Source organism: Strongylocentrotus purpuratus, unplaced genomic scaffold (assembly GCF_000002235.5).
Source record: "Strongylocentrotus purpuratus isolate Spur 01 unplaced genomic scaffold, Spur_5.0 spur5_contig_861, whole genome shotgun sequence".
Taxonomy (NCBI): Eukaryota; Metazoa; Echinodermata; class Echinoidea; order Camarodonta; family Strongylocentrotidae; genus Strongylocentrotus; species Strongylocentrotus purpuratus.
In genome coordinates, this window is record NW_022145570.1 from 3378445 (window position 1) to 3395699 (window position 17255).

Below are 17255 nucleotides of genomic sequence, written 5' to 3' on the forward strand. Positions count from 1 at the left end.
ATGTGATGGAATGGCTGTGGTCACCTTCCCAATGGAACTGGGGCCTGTTTCATAAAACTTGTTATCTATAGCAAATGCTATATTTCTATGACAAATTTGCTCTCAGCCAATCAGATGCCATGATTTAGTAGCTAATAACAGTAGCTTCTAACTTGTTATTGATATCAAGTTTTATGAAACAAGGTCCTGCTGTTGGTCTTGGTGAGAGTCCATCAAGCCATTCTGCCTCATAGCAGATTTATGGCCGCTGCCATCCTACCTCTTGTCCATGCCTTGATGTCACCTGTCCAAGCTGATATCGCACATCCTCTTCCGCACCATCCTTCCATGGCCCCCCTTGGATGATTTCCCTACAAATACAATGAAACCTGTCTACAAAGACCACCCAAGGGAGACAAGAAAAGGGTCTTCATAGGCAGGTGGTCTTTATGTACAGGTTCCTTTAGTACATGTTTCAATGAGAAACCATTTTCATTTTTTTTAAATGTGGTCTTTCTAGACAGGTGGTCTTTCTAAACAGGTTTGACTGTACTGCCCTCTTTGCTGATTACATGACCAGAATAACGTACTTTCCTCTCTGTAATGCCCTCTTGCAACATCAACCCAATTGCATTCCCCAGAACTTGACACCGACAGGTACCTGGGACACATAGACGAAATTTCAACACTGGGCTCCTGCATAAAGATTCTCTAAATGTTCAATGTGGACTTGCATTACCAGTGTAAATTCAGTTCAGATAATACTTGGAGGCCGGACAGCTGTCATGACGGGAGTTTCTCTTGGAGGATCAGTGTGAGGAGATCGTTGGAAGGCAGCTCCTTGCAGAGTGGAATAACTTTCTCTGAAACGGAAAAGGGATAGAAAGGAATATGAGAAATGGGTTCTACAAAATATCCTCCTGGGACACTTCAAGGGTTCAGTGACACAAAGACGTAGCTCAATATTTTGCCAAAATGAGTATTTGATAACAAAAGGTTCAGAAAAATGTGGGCTTTCCAAGAAACACAAAGGCTAAACTCCACCAACACCTCATTTAAGTCAATGGCTAGTGAAACATAGACTTAACTCCTTAAGGCCTAAGTGCTCAGTGACACATAAACCCCTATTTATCAAAATGGCCAAAATAGAGTCACTGACCCCTCAAAATAAAGCACTTGTTGCTGGATCATTCACTGGATTAAGAGAAATACAATGTAACAGGAGCAAAAGCAGGTTGTGAATAGAGGGGAATATAAAAAATGGGGAAAGAGATTATAAAGAGCGAAAGAGACAAAGGTACTGGTACAAGTACACCACCTTATTTTGACAAGAGGACACAAAGTCATTTGACATCTATGAAATCTGCTTTCTGGTAAAAATGATTAAAAACAGTCTTGTTATACTGTTCAGGTTTCACATCAAAATACACAAAGTGTTTTGACATATTCAATGGACTTTTTAAAGAGAAAAAAAAAATGAAATTGGTGCAATCTGTCAGCTTTATGCCCTATTTAAAGTTGTATCATACAAACCTTTAGTTGTATTCAGCATTCCCGTTGCCATGGATACCTGAAGCAATTGTGCTATCCTCTCTACTGCTGTCTGGACAGCATCCCCACTGATCTTATTATCCTGGATGGTGTGGACAGTCAACATGACCACGCTCTCAATGTCTGTAAGAGTCAGGGCAACAGCCCTGGACTTCCCCTTGGAGGAAGTCGACTTCGCTTCTGACGTCGACGTCGTCACGAAGGCTTGCAGGATGCCCAGATGGAGCTTTGAGAAGAGCAGAGAGTAGTCGTGCAAGGAGAAGCGTTTATGGAGAGTCCTCTGTATCTGGGATCGGTTAGCATCCAGGATGAGAGGGGAGAGGATGCTCTGCCAGAGGAGGCCTGGGACGGGACCGGAGCTGGAGGGGTCGTGGGACGACGCCTTGTAGGAGGCGTGGATGTAGAACGATGGGATGCGGGATGGGGGCTTGCCTGTGAGGGCGTGGCGGAGACACACGGTCGGGTGTTCAATGATCCAATCAGTAATCACATCCAACTGGGCAGGTGGGATGAGTTTGATTGGCTGGGACGTACCTAGTTAGAACATGGATGAGAAGCTATCATAGACATATCAAAAATATCTTACAGTGATATACAGTCAAACCTATGTACAGCGACCACCCCAAGGTAAGCACAAAAGGTGGCCTTTGTAGACAGGTTCCTTTAGTACATGTTTCAATGAGAAACCATTTTCAAGAGAAACAAAAATGTGCTTGTTCTAGACAGGTGGTCACTAAAGCAGGTTTGACTGTATAAATCAAATTTAACCTGGTTACAATTCAGAGAACGATATCAATAAGAATGACATATATAGGTACATGTTACTTTAGTACAGGTTTATATGAGAAACACTCTTCAAGGGAAAAAAAAATATAGTCTTTTATAGATGGGTGTTCTTCCTATCAGGGAGTTGTAATGAATGGAGATACCGTCTCAAAAGAATTTCCAGAGGGAAAGATATTCAGGATTTATTTGGCTTAACAACAACAAATATAACCCTCTCCAGCCATCAAATCTACCAACGGCTGTCCTTACCAAAGCACAGATCCCCTCTGGCATTCCAAATATTACGATATATTAAGTTTGTCTGCTTCCCTAAGTTTTCTTAACACTCGATCGTAAAAATATGCAGGCATCGAGCTTAGAAGTCATGCATGACACCACAAAAATGATGTCATGTTCAGTGAAGATGTATATCGCTATAACATATAAAATACAGAATCCACAACAATTGACCAATGCAACTTTCTATTGGTTATCAAATGCTTTTTTCGTGCTCGAATAACTTTACTGAAGACAAAGCCATTTGAACCAGCGAAATCGGCCAAGGAAATCGTGAGGTAAAGCGAATGTAAGGTTCTCATCATCATAATTTTCGAATTTAATTATTGACATTATGTACATAGCTAGGAAGGTAGTCCAAAGGTTTATCTCCCAAAAGAACTAAATGAAATTGTGTTATATGTTTGCACAATTGTTGGAAGAGGATTAGAAGTTGTCTATTCATCACCACTTTTTACCCCAAGTATGGGCCGGCAACGCATAAGCCGCCATGCTCGCTGGGCTGGGCTTTGGATGGATAGGGAGAACTAATAGTGCTACCAGGGAGCAGTGCGGTCTTGGAGGGGGATTAAGGGGATTACGGTAGGGGGAACAAAAGACGTGCAGTGCCACGGATGACTTTCAAGGGCCTCTTGGACGTGATCTCCATTCATTACAACTCCCAGTCCCTCCTACACAGGTTCAAGCACATTTCACTGTACAAATTTTGTTGTTAATTTTGTTTTAAAGAGAAAGAATGAAGTACAGTAAAATGCAAAGAGAGAGAGAAGGGGAAGAAGAAGAACCTATCTATGACTGAACTCACTTTGATAGGTGTTGTAGTGTGACATGAGAGAGGTTAGGAGGTGATGGGTGAACGTAGGTGAGGTCTGGGCAACCCTCTGGATGGTCCCCTGTACACCCGTGACCAGGTCACAGAAATCCGTCATGATGGAATCCACTAGGTTGATACTATGTGATGAACAATCCTGTGGTACAAAAAATATTGATTCATTGATTGATTAAATTAATTTCAAAATGAGAATATATAATGTGTACCAACAATAACATGGGCACTTAAAATCTAAGTCCGGGACCCCAAATTTCAACATTTAAGCAAAGGGCTCATGCATAAAGACTCTAAAAAATCTAATCTGGACCCCTTCCAAAAGATAAATGTGGATCTGCGGAGCCTTGTAATATGTAAAGAAATGTTAAAGAATTTAAACATATGACAAAGCTGCTCGTAAACAGGACCTAACAATAGCACAAGTGCTGGTCGAGCCTGGCCCCTGAAATTGATTTTTTCTTTCCTGTCCTCACTTTATGAAAAATGAAGAAAAATATATATTATGTTGAAATAATACATCCTCTAGTACCAACTGCATGAGATCAATTTCTACGACGAGTCAAATTTACTATGGACACAGTTCTACGTACTTGTAGATCTAGCTTTAAATCTATCCAGAACCCTTCTTAATGCCCAATTACAAGCAAATTTCTGATCCTTATAGTTTAACTAAAATAAGACCCCCCCCCCCCTACCAAAATGACATCACTGCAAAAATTGAGTCAACAATCCCAATAATATATGCCATATTGAAGAGTCAATTTGAATCAACTACAATATATTTGATATGGTAAATAAAGGATACCGGTATGCATTATTACAAATATTAGAGCAATGAGCTATGAAAATAAACTAGTATAGAGGTCACTGATGCAAACACTCAAGTAACAGAGAAAGACTCTACATTTGATGAAAGAGTATTGGCTATTTTGCTACCAATAGGTCCCCCAACTTGTGATTCGTCCCTATAGTAGTGAACCAGAGTTTCAAGCTTGGATCCCTAGAAGTAGAAACGATTTGTTCACAAACCTGGTTATACATCCAAACAGCTACACAATCGAGGACGGCCTTGCAGCCGATGCTAATCGCCATGGAGACCAGCCGCGTCATGGCCAGGCGTCTCTGCTCATCAACGTCCTTCAGCGGATGGCCGCTGTTACCGAAGAGACCGTCAAAGATGTTGTGGAGGGTGGCCAGTTTGGAGTTGTCCTGCAAGTAGTGGCAGAGTTCTTCCAGGAGTTGGAGCTCTTGGATCGATGTCATTTTCTGTCAAAGAAAAAAAGCGCAGAAAGGGGCATATTATATCATGGTCTAAAATGTATGACACCCAATATTCAAAACTCCACCCCGACAAGTTAGTTGGCCTCTGATGACTACCCCCCCTCCCCTTCAGATCCTATGTACAGTATATGTATAAAAAAATGTGTCCCAGTAATGCATAAAAGTTAAATATTACATGTACAAATGTACTACAGTTCTAGGAAGCCCTCGAAACTCTACCCCATTGAGAACAAGTTTAATCAGATAAACACCCCTAAATGGCAAGTACAAGGTATGTCCAATGTACTGTACGTTACCAAGTATTAATGAATCGTATCATGGAATTGTGAGCAATTACAAGCATGTTCAAGCTCCTGTAGGGCTATCAGATATCTCTGATGTGGTCTGTAACAAACGGGACAAAATAGCTGGGACTCGCCCCAAAACCAATAAAAGAATGAATAGAAATGCTCCGACTTTATATTGTACATGAGCAGAGAGTGCAAAAATCACTGGGAAATTGGAATCCATTTCTGTTGCAATTAATTTGTTCCATTTATTGACAAGAGTAAGTCATTCAAAAATAAATAAAACATCCTTGGAGTCTCTATAGTTAGGAAACACAGAGTGAAAGAAATTGATAATCACCATTTTCATGTAGAAATTAGCAATTCTTTGTAATTTTCTTAAATTTCTTTTCTTTCTTATGTTTGCTACAATTATTTTTCTCTAAGCGCCATGAGCACCGAAAGGCGAACCAGTGCGCTATACAAGTAGCCACTGTTATTATTATTATTATATTATTAATATTGATACATCTTTAAAACCATGAAAGAGTGGAAAATACATGTATATAATTGGTGCCGATTGGAGACGGATAATCCGATTCATTAAAGCCTGTCCGTACTAGTTTGGCCAGGGGGATTAGACCTCCCTGCAAGGTCACTGACAGGTGGTTATCTCATCAAATCAGCTCTCAATTAACATAAGAAAAAGAGGATCATGGGGGACCAACAGGCACCGTTCAGGCATTATTTGCTATACAGAGGGCGCAAGTACATGTAACTATAAGTAGTGCAGTGGGGCTTTAAACCTTTATAATGCTCTGAACTGCTATGGGCTAGATTGCTCTACGACAGCTCACCTGTAGATTCTTCTCCACAGCTCTATAGAAGACAAACTCCTGGACGAGCATCTTGACATAATCCTGATTGGGAAATTTTCCCGGGGGAAAGTTGTCGCACTGCTCAAAGTAGCTGTGGAGCCATCCCAGGAGTGTGCGGGTAGCGCTCGGGTATCCCATCTGCCCCAGCATCTGACGTAGTGCAGGGATCCGCTGCCCGATGTCAGAGTACCAGAGGCAAACAGCCTCGTCTATAGGTAGGGCGGGTGGCAGGAAGAGAATTTGTAACCCTGGATTAAGGCTGTGCATAACCATGTAATGAGGTACTCGAGTACACTCCCAGACTCACAGGCGACTCGGTAACATTGCCTCAAATTCTGAAAATCCTGGATTTAGCTCATGCTGCAATCATAATTATGAACCTTTAGGTCAGTCAGGAATCCCATGAATTTTACAAGCCAATACAATGCCTTTAAGATTAGACTAACTCCAATGCAATCTTAATTACATCACTTTTCTAGAAAAACCTTTTGTATCTTGAATATGATAAGGAAATAAGGAATCTGAATTAAATGTATACAGTGTATGCAAAGAAATTAAAAACAAAATAATTCATTTGGCATATCAAAACAAAAGATTACATTTATAATAAAAAATTATTTGGGTTCATTTACTTCATTATCATTATGTATCATATATTATCATTATGTACTAACACTGTATGTAAAAATAAACAAACATGTGAAAAGGAACTCCATAATGACAATTTGGCAAGGATAATGGGGGGGGGGGGGGGAGGAGGGCAGTAGGACAAAAGAAGAACGGAGGTAAATCGACAAGACAAAGATGAAAACTACAAATCATGAACAATGTGGGTAATGGAAAAAGAAGAAAGGGGATCAAAAGAAGCAAATAAAAAATGCAAAGTAGAAATATAAAGACCCGCAACATCAAAAATTAAAAAGGAATGGAAACACAGCAAAATGTAGAAGGAAAAGAGAGTGAAACAGAAGGGAAAGAAGAAGAAAAAAACAGAGAGAAAAGGGCAAAGAGAAGAAAAGTTGAATAGGGAAAGGAAAGTCAGACGTAATACAATAGAAAAAAAATGAAGGTTAAAAGACAAGCAAAGCAAAGAAAAAAATAGAGTTTAACTTAGTCTTAGTGAAATATGAAGAATAAAACCTGAAATCAGTAGGGGGGGGGGGGGTGGTCCGAGAATGAGGATCGTCCGCATAAACAAGAATATCCTCATATACGCGGACAAAATGCTTCCTAAAAAATAAGGATGGTCCGCATTTTTCGTGGAGGTTTTTTTTTATTCCGCGCTCTGCGGGTTTCGATTGAAAAAAAAAGAATTCTGTGTAATAAATACCCCAAGTTCACCTTTTATGGGTTGTTCGTCTCGCAGAGGATTTATCGCTCATAACTTGAAAGTCTCTGTACGACGTCGATGTAAAATGCATCATTGGATCAAGAAAATCATTGCAGAAAACATTTTTCACATCGTCAACGCGCGGATCGGAAATCAGAAATGTCAGCGAAAATGTGGACGACCCTTATCTAGTCTATGTGCAGACACATCTGTCCGCGTTTTCTAAGACGACCGATCCTCGTTTGTGCAAACGATCCAGGCTTATTCTCGGACCATAAAATGATTAAAATAAAAACTTAAAAAGAGAGAAAATATATTATGAACCTGGGGCCCATTTCTCGAATTGTAAAATAGAAACGTTATTGTCTTGGGTTAATTGTCCTAAGCCAGCGCCAGGGGTTAGTTGTCCGACACAAATTTACAAATCCGCTCCTGAACAGACAACACATGAAAACGTACGAAAGGGACCATGACATTGAACGTCTTAATTTTATCATCATAAAAAATGCCCATAACCAAATAAATTAACAGTACTAATCATTCACATAAGGGAAATATCATCGGCCAATATAATCTAGCTAGTATTTCGAAACACAAATTCAACTTCAAGTCATTCAGTGCATTAAATAAATATATATTTACCAACGGGTTCATCTTCCATGTATGCGTCCATCTTCTTACTTGCTCGTGCCCGGTCGCGTTATTTTTTTATGCGGCACAGATTGGGGCATGGCGCGTGTTAAACCTATGGGAAGTACGTTCTTTCCCTTCTGAATAGTGTCTGCACGTACGTGAGACTAGTCATGTTCGCTAGCGCATTAGCGCTGCGAAGAAGTTTGTATATCCATCGCGAGCTATGTGTTTAGATAACATTCCTCTTCGTTTAAGTTAGTTAAGTTTTATTGACTAATTATTGTGATGTTCTCCTTATTGACGTGCTGCCTCCTCTTCAGATTTCCAATTTGATTTTAATTGTTGATGTAAATGGTAGTGGATTACATGCCGATTACATGTAACACTATTAAAAACAGACCTCTACTACTTATACTGTCTAGTACGTACGCACACGACCAGTATTAGTCTGTAAATCAAGACCCTTTTAAAAAAAAGCCCCAATCTGTGCCGCATAAAAAAATAACGCTGCCCGGTCGCGAATTTTTTTTTCCGTACTCGAGAGAGCAAAAATCCCATGTGCGCATGCGCGTGGACTTATGATTTCTCTGCTACTTCCCATACGAAATGTACATGTATTCGCATCTACTGTGCACGATTCGCGTTCTACGAGTAAACGATGGCATAGTAGTCTTCAAACACAGACTCTGATTTGCCAGTTTGACAAATCAATATGCGTATGTGTCGCGATGTGCTTATTCAAGTCTGTGTAGTTGTATGATTCAGACCCAGTAGTGCATATGGAAATACATTGCAACTTGTATAGAATGGTATAGTAGTCTGCAAGCACAGACGCTAATCTGACAGTTTGACAACATACTAGTAGTGTGCTGAGAAGTACTTTATTCAAGTCGCCAACTTGTATAGAATGGTATAGTAGTCTGCAAGCACAGACGCTAATCTGACAGTTTGACAACATACTAGTAGTGTGCTGAGAAGTACTTTATTCAAGTCTGCGTAGATGTATGATTCAGACCCTACTGGTGCGTGCGTTAGAAATGCATCTCAATGTGTAGAGTGTAGTATAGTAGTCTGCAAGGACATAATAATATATTGTGTATTGATGAGTAGTGATTTTATGCAAGTTTGTGTAGTTTAATGATTCCAGACCCCATGGTAGGCCTATGTATTGTGCCACTGCTCTCTCACACTCTTTCTCTCTCTCTCTCTCTCTCTCTCTCCATATCTCTCTCTCTTTCTCTCTCTCTCTCTCTCTCTAGCCCTCCCTCCAGTATGCTCGCAATCTCTGTATTACTTTTATTTATAATCATGGTCTGCTGAGAGCCAGAAGGATGTTAACTCTTAACACAACGAATGCCCTTCTGGCTCTGAACAAACCCACACACCCAGAAGGGCATTCGTTGTGTTAAGAGTTAACATCCTTCTGGCTCTCAGCAGACCATGATTATAAATAAAAGTAATACAGAGAGTGCGAGCATACTGGAGGGAGAGCTAGAGAGAGAGAAAGAGAGAGAGAGAGAGAGAGAGAGAGTGAGAGAGCAGTGGCACAACACAGAAAACTACGAAAACTTGAATAAAAGCACTACTCAATACACAATAGGCCTATATTATTCTGTCAAACTGTCAAAGGAGAGTCTGTGCTTGCATACTACTATGCCACTCTATAAGTTGAGGTGCATTTCCAATACACGCACCAGTAGGGTCTGAATCATAAAACTACTCAGACTTGAATAACACTATTTTGTCAAACTGTCAGATTAGCGTCTGTGCTTGCAGACTACTATGCCACTCTGCAAGTTGAGATGCCTTTCCAATACACGCACCAGTAGGGTCTGAATCATAAAACTACACATATTTGAATATAAAGCACTACTCAAGACACTATGTTGTCAAACTGTCCGATTAGCGTCTGTGCTTGCAGACTACTATACCATGCTATTCAATTTGGGATGCATTTCTGTAAGCACTAAAATGTCTGAATCATACAACTACTCAGACTTGAATACTAGTACTATTGCTACGCACGATATATGCGTAATTGTTTTGTCAAACTGGCAAATCAGAGTCTGTGTTTGAAGACTACTATGCCATCGTTTACTCGTAGAACGCGAATCGTGCACAGTAGATGCGAATACATGTACATTTCGTATGGGAAGTAGCAGAGAAATCACAAGTCCACGCGCATGCGCACATGGGGTATTTGCCCTCTCGAGTACGGAAAAAAAATTCGCTGCCCGGTCGTTAGTTGGCGCAAGACTCACATAGGTGCATTACTATCCTGGCTGTGTATTAAAAGCTGTGCTATTAATTCTCAACATTTCAAACACCACTGTACAAAACTCAACTAATTTCACTCAAAAGCGGTACTTTGGTAACAATTGATAACACTCAATAGCTGTAAAATATAATTTGTTAAACTTTCCGATGTTGGAAAGAATAATTAAACAATTCAAATTGTGAGTCCACTGTCAAACTTGCCGATCAACCGCATCGGAATAATTGTGTGCATCTGTGTGTTATGAGTGTATTGACTATTCATGTATTTAAATGCTGCCTATTAACACGTAGTGCAGTGCTAAAGGTCAATATGCATTAGCATTGACTCTCTATGCTTTGCTGGAGTGGCGCTAGACGGATTCGCTCGCATTGCAAGGTACTAGGTGAATCTATTCAAATCTGGAGAGAGGCCCTTCCCCTTCCCCCTCTATCTAGCTAGCTCTCTCCATGTGACCCCACCGGATGGACCTTTCCCCCCCCCCCCTCCCCCCCCTCTCTCTCTCTCTCTCTCTCTCTCTCTCTATATATATATATATATCCCTCTCTCTCTCTCTAACTATTCTTCTATTTTCTATTTCCATCTCTGTCTAGTATTTCTATGTAGCTCACTCTCTCACTCTCTTTTCGAGTCCTTTCTCACCCTAGCTCCCACTACTTTCACATGAAATTGTAGGATTCAATAATCAAAGGAAATTCCAACATTCAACAATATAACATACATCATGTGAAAAGAATTTAGAAAATAATCACATAGTAGACCTTTATTATATTTATGAATGTTTTTTAACGCCCGGCGATGTAGAACAGGGGGTATGCGAAGCCCCCCCCCCCCCCCCCCAGGTCGAAAATCCCATAGAGACCAATAGCGACCATAAGAAAAAATCTATTTGTCCCTAATGGTTTCTGTTGGAGTCTTTTGGTTTCTGTTGGACCCACTGATAGAACTGAACCCCATACAGACCATTCAAACCATGAGTAGAAAGTTAGGACCAATAGAAACCATGACCAATACTCAATAGAAACCACTTGGACCAATAGAAACAAATAATTAAGACGCCCAAATCGAATGGCGAAATAAAACCAGATAACAATAGGGAAACCAGCCGGGGGAATTAAGGCAACGCGTATTAAAATAAACGACCCCATCAAACACATACATCTCTAGTATAGTGCCCCTAAAGAGCAGGATCCATGCAAGTCACGCTAGTGCATGCATGTTTAAAGTATATTGCTAAGGGAATATAGACTAGACGAGACTAAGCTCCTCCGATTAATGTTTGTCGTCTAGACGAGGGCCAGAAATATTTCTTAATTACATAGCCTACTGAGGGCCACTGATCGAGGCCTATATATATAGAAGCTATTTTTAAAAATACCTCCAACCATCCCGCTCAATACATTCCACTTTATATATTGTTCCTCGTTTGTTCTATATAATATTGTTTCTTTTATCACACGTGAAAGCAAATAAGATTTTTTTTTTTGATTTCATAGGTTTGTATTCATTTCTCTCATAAAGAAAAAATTGTACATAATTTAAAACATTGTATACAAACTAACAAAATAATTTTAACATAGGTCTTAATAAATTTGCAAATGAAGTTTTACATTAACATACAAGGTTACAACTAAAGTTACACATTTACAGATGAAAAATATTCGCATAAACAAAATTATATTTTCACCAAAAAAATAAGTTTGTACTATTTTCTCGACCAGTTTGCTTATAAATCTCAAATTATTTCGTTTCCTCTTAAATTTCCTTTAGAGACAAAATATATATATATATATATAAAAAGAGAAAGAGCTAGAAAACACCTACTACCCCCCACCCCACACAACATTTAAACACATAACAAGATGACGATGAATAGTGATAGTATAATTGTGAGACTAACATATCAATGACGGATCATTGATGATGTAACTTATTATGCTTTTTGTTTCCATTTCGGGCCGTATCAAATCATCTCGCGGGCCGCGTGTAACAGACTGAACGTGTACGTTAAACGAAAAACATTATAAATATTTATTAAATTCAAGTAAATATCCGCAAAAAACAATCCTCTAAAAAATCATATCAATATAATATTCAAGGAGAACATATAAAGACGCCGGGTAACCAAGCATACAAAACAATTGAACACCATAATAAAATATGTTAAAGGTACTATGTCCCATTTGCAGGCCCAAAAAATGAAAAGGTTAAATTCTAACGACATTTGAAAGATAATACTAATTTAGAACTTCCCTAATAATAAAGGGGGCTTGAAAATGTCTATAAGTGGGAAAATAACGACTATTAGTTATCGAAGCGACTTAGGAGCTATAGAACCAGTAAGTAATAGTCTGATTTTTCAGACCATTGTACCGAATGCTCGTTAGTTTTATGCTGCGCAAAGATTCAATCAGTTTAATTTTGTCCATTACAAGAAGTGGGTTATTGATGTAGACAAATGTTTATGTACCCTTTACAACTCATTTTATTTTTGTTATTACCAAAGATGAAAAAAAAAGGCCAGTCAGGCACTCAATAGTGTCTGACAGCGAAGTCTAGCGAGTAAACAGGTTTCCTTGCATAATTTGAATGCACTGCTAACGTTTGAATTTTACAGATAGGACATACATGACATATTCATCCTGCAAAGTTCTACAGAATTTGATGTTGCTGCAAAAGGGACATAGTATCTTTAAGAGACTGTATGGTTAATAACATTATGGATACAATTATTATGCGCTTTATATCTCTTAAAATGGCGTTTTATAGATGAATCTTATTTGTTTTAGCATTATCAAAGTCATGATTATTTTCATTATTGTCATCGTCGTTATCACTATCATCATCATCACTAATATTATTGTTTTTATTGATATTATTATTATTAGCATTATTAGTATAATTAGCATTAGCATTATCATCATTATTATTATTACTAGTTTTTAACTACTAGCGTTATAATTTGTGTTTTAGTTTACTTTATTTTAGTTAAGAAGTTATATTTTTGTGATAGTAATACATGTATGTACAGCGCCATGAGCGTCAGAGCCTGGCGGATACCGGCGCTATATAAATATCCATATTATTATTATTATTATTATTACTACTGCATAATAATAACAATGACATAATGATAAGAATTCCATTTTGCATTTGCAGCGCAAATTTAAAGGTGTGTCTATGTCATTAAGGCGTTTTGTCAAGTCTGCGAATGCTGTATAAAACTACCAAAACAAAATAATGCATGTACATTTAATTACTTTATTACAAGAAAATCATTAGCAGACTGAGTTAAATTAAATCTAAAAATATCCGATACATGCGTGATACAGGGCTAAAGAGCTGCAGCTGTCAGGATAACCGATTGTGATATATACCACTCCATATTGATCTTTTCTCGGTCCTATGATATGTGCAAATCTATTCGAGAACAATTGGAGCTTAGTTTGAACATTTGAACATGTTTGGTACGGCTATGCAATTTCTTATAGGACGTTAATTGGGTTGACAAAAAGTTCTTAACAGAGCTTGCACTTGTAAATTTACACATTATTTTAGGGTCCACTTCTCCAGCATACACGAACCCGCCATGGACATTATAGACAATTTGATGTCCCTTCCAGCTAGGCGTTTTCGATGAAAAAGGGGGGTTGGTGATTGACAAGTAGCTTGTTGTAATAAGCAACACACGGGCCATTCTCAGAATAAAATAATGAATGTATAAATTGTGTAGGTCCTTGGTTGTGTGTCGTATCATGAACTCAACGCTTTGGATGTGTTGTTCCAATATTTGCAGTCCGAAATACTCGGCTTCTTTTCGTAGCTGCTGAAGCTCACTCGATGTGATGTCATTGAGGATTCCTCCACGTACTAGGTAGTCAACAACATGATGGAAGAGACTATTGTTCCTACTGATGACGTAGTTGCCTTGTCTGTCTCTTGGGACTGGCTTCCCTCCATCCAACATGTCGGTGAAGAAAGATTCTTTTTCTCTCATCAATGCCTCTCTGGTTATCATATAAGTGCTCCTGGTGCCTACCGTACCAACCGCAATCCCCACCGACATACCGGTCACCGACATACCTGCAGCTTCTCTTTTTAGCACAACTTCAAGCGCCTCGAGCGAAAAGAAGTCGGCTTCTTGTTCCAGTAAATCGAACTCGCTAAATCCCCGCGGTAGCACAACTTTGCCACACCTCATGAAATTCAGGACATGGCGAAATATCTCACCATCCCGATCAATTAGGTAGTTTCCTTGGGTATCTCTATCAGAAGGGATTTCACTGTCTAGCATGATGGCAAAGAAACTGTTCGGGTACCGCGTCAGGGTGTCCCGAGTTGTCAGGTAGATCTTACCGCCAACATTCAAACCTATGTGATTGTCAGATTGCCGTGGCCGTGCAGAATCCATCTTTCTTTTTAGCGGTACGTAGTATTTTGTACTGGTACTTCCTTGTTTATTGTTCGATCTTTTCGCTGCGACAGCCCGATAAATTCTTCTCCATATAATTCAAACACCCTCCAAATATTCCATCTGCATCTGTTCCAGGACACGAACACCAAGTTTATACAAATAACTGTTTTGGTTAGAGAATCGTACCCTGTATCCCGCGCGCGAATTTTTTTTCCGTACTCGAGAGGGCAAATACCCCATGTGCGCATGCGCGTGGACTTGTGATTTCTCTGCTACTTCCCATACGAAATGTACATGTATTCGCATGTACTGTGCACGATTCGCGTTCTACGAGTAAACGATGGCATAGTAGTCTTCAAACACAGACTCTGATTTGCCAGTTTGACAAAACAATTACGCATATATCGTGCGTAGCAATAGTACTAGTATTCAAGTCTGAGTAGTTGTATGATTCAGACATTTTAGTGCTTACAGAAATGCATCCCAAATTGAATAGCATGGTATAGTAGTCTGCAAGCACAGACGCTAATCGGACAGTTTGACAACATAGTGTCTTGAGTAGTGCTTTATATTCAAATATGTGTAGTTTTATGATTCAGACCCTACTGGTGCGTGTATTGGAAAGGCATCTCAACTTGCAGAGTGGCATAGTAGTCTGCAAGCACAGACGCTAATCTGACAGTTTGACAAAATAGTGTTATTCAAGTCTGAGTAGTTTTATGATTACTAGTATGTTGTCAAACTGTCAGATTAGCGTCTGTGCTTGCAGACTACTATACCATTCTATACAAGTTGGCGACTTGAATAAAGTACTTCTCAGCACACTACTAGTATGTTGTCAAACTGTCAGATTAGCGTCTGTGCTTGCAGACTACTATACCATTCTATACAAGTTGCAATGTATTTCCATATGCACTACTGGGTCTGAATCATACAACTACACAGACTTGAATAAGCACATCGCGACACATACGCATATTGATTTGTCAAACTGGCAAATCAGAGTCTGTGTTTGAAGACTACTATGCCATCGTTTACTCGTAGAACGCGAATCGTGCACAGTACATGCGAATACATGTACATTTCGTATGGGAAGTAGCAGAGAAATCACAAGTCCACGCGCATGCGCACATGGGGTATTTGCCCTCTCGAGTACGGAAAAAAAATTCGCATCCCGCGCACAATCTCGGGCGATAAATTCTACTACCCTGTGAATGCTTCTGCTCTTCCCGTCGCGTCTGATTGTCATACAGTACGTGCTCTGAGTCTGAGCATACAATTTATTTGTAAAGCTTAGATCCCTTTCTTTCATTTGATGCAACTCGATGATGCATATTTCACGCATGAGTGATTAAAATCAATTTGAAGAGAGGGAACCAAAAAGTCATTTTGTGGACGGTATCTGAATTTCAAAGAGAAAATCAAATTTCTAGAATGATCTGCACTTGCGCGCGCATAAACATGCTATCGGCCGGGGAATCCTCTTTAACGAACCATAGTTCCATGCCGAAATACAGTACTCATGCAAAATTCTGTTAATATTCACTGATTGTTTCACTCAGTCGGAGTCCATATTAAGTGTAGACAATTCTGAGAGTGAGCACGAACTGGAACAGGTGTAAAGGTCACCGGTAAATCATTAGGGAAATATTGAACCCGCGGCGGATTTAAGGAAAGGGGGGGGGGGGGGGGCAACTAGCCCATGCTTTTTAAAAATGTTCTGTGCCCCTCCTCTCCTTTTACAAAATCCTGGATTCACATCTATTCATAATAATTTGTTTATACTTAAAGATAACTCGCACCAGGAAGAAATGATTCTGTCTTTAGCTGGAGTCCGTATATGTAATTTAATCTTTCTTTCTCCTCCTCCTCCTCCTCCTCCTCCTCCTCCTCTTCTTTCTCCTTCTCCTTACTATTCTTCTAATCTTCAAAGGGCTAATGCAGCGCCTATCACGAAAATTGCATGTGGTGTGAGGAAGAAATTGAGATTGAATATTAAATGCCGTAGGATCGTCCCTGAAGCTTCCTTGGAGTGTCGGCATGCGTTACATCTAGGGATTGTAATGCATCGACGGGCACAACCATCTTCATTGAGTCTTTGAATACTAGAGGGCGGTATTCAATTTGATGACATCATCTGTGGACAACTCTCCATGCCTTTTGTACATAAAATTTCACAATTTTTTTGTTTTCTTCGTATTTATTTGTGTTCTTGATCCGACTTCATAACATGTGAAGTATAATATCTTTTTGCATTCTACATCTTGCTTTCAGGGGAGTAGATTATCTCAATCACAAGAAAGAAGGAAAAACATGAAATTTGATGTACAAAAGGTATGGAGAGTTGTCCACAGATGATGTCATCAAATTGAATACCGCCCTCTAGTGACTAGTCATTTCAAAAAGCTCTAACTTCCTTATTCCTTGCCCGATTTTGTTCAAATTTTCACTGATATTTTTCAAATATCTTAAACTTTACAATAAAAGTAACTTAGTATGAAAGTTTTGGTTCCCTTTAACAATCCGGCAGCATATGGTGGCCCTGAAGGGACATCGCGAATAGACTAAATCGTGAAAAATATGCGATAAAATTCACGATATCGTCAATTTTATCGCATATTTTTCACGAAGAAATTCACGAAATTGACGATATCGTGAACTTTATCGTGAACTTTTCACGATGAAATTGACGATATCGTGAATTTTATCGTGAAAATTTCACGATATAAAGTTCACGATATCGTCAACTTTATCGTG

At 39.3% G+C, this 17255-nt stretch overlaps 2 protein-coding genes across 2 annotated transcripts; both read right to left on the bottom strand.

Annotated features, from left to right (window-relative positions):
• Positions 1 to 541: 541 nt before the first annotated feature.
• LOC115929651 (uncharacterized protein C7orf26 homolog) lies at positions 542 to 7871 on the bottom strand. Its single transcript, XM_030999345.1, has 6 exons — positions 7819 to 7871; positions 5826 to 6055; positions 4451 to 4687; positions 3398 to 3560; positions 1513 to 2064; positions 542 to 842 (listed from the first exon to the last, which is right to left on the bottom strand). Exons 1-6 carry the CDS (start codon positions 7847 to 7849, stop codon positions 763 to 765), a joined length of 1293 nt encoding a protein of 430 aa, XP_030855205.1. The 5' UTR covers positions 7850 to 7871; the 3' UTR covers positions 542 to 762.
• A 5399-nt stretch (positions 7872 to 13270) lies between these two features.
• On the bottom strand, positions 13271 to 14495 carry LOC105440497 (uncharacterized protein DDB_G0287347). Its single transcript, XM_030999996.1, has 2 exons — positions 13891 to 14495; positions 13271 to 13298 (listed from the first exon to the last, which is right to left on the bottom strand). The coding sequence occupies exons 1-2, from the start codon at positions 14493 to 14495 to the stop codon at positions 13271 to 13273; spliced, it is 633 nt and encodes a 210-aa protein (XP_030855856.1).
• Between the last annotated feature and the right edge of the window lie 2760 nt (positions 14496 to 17255).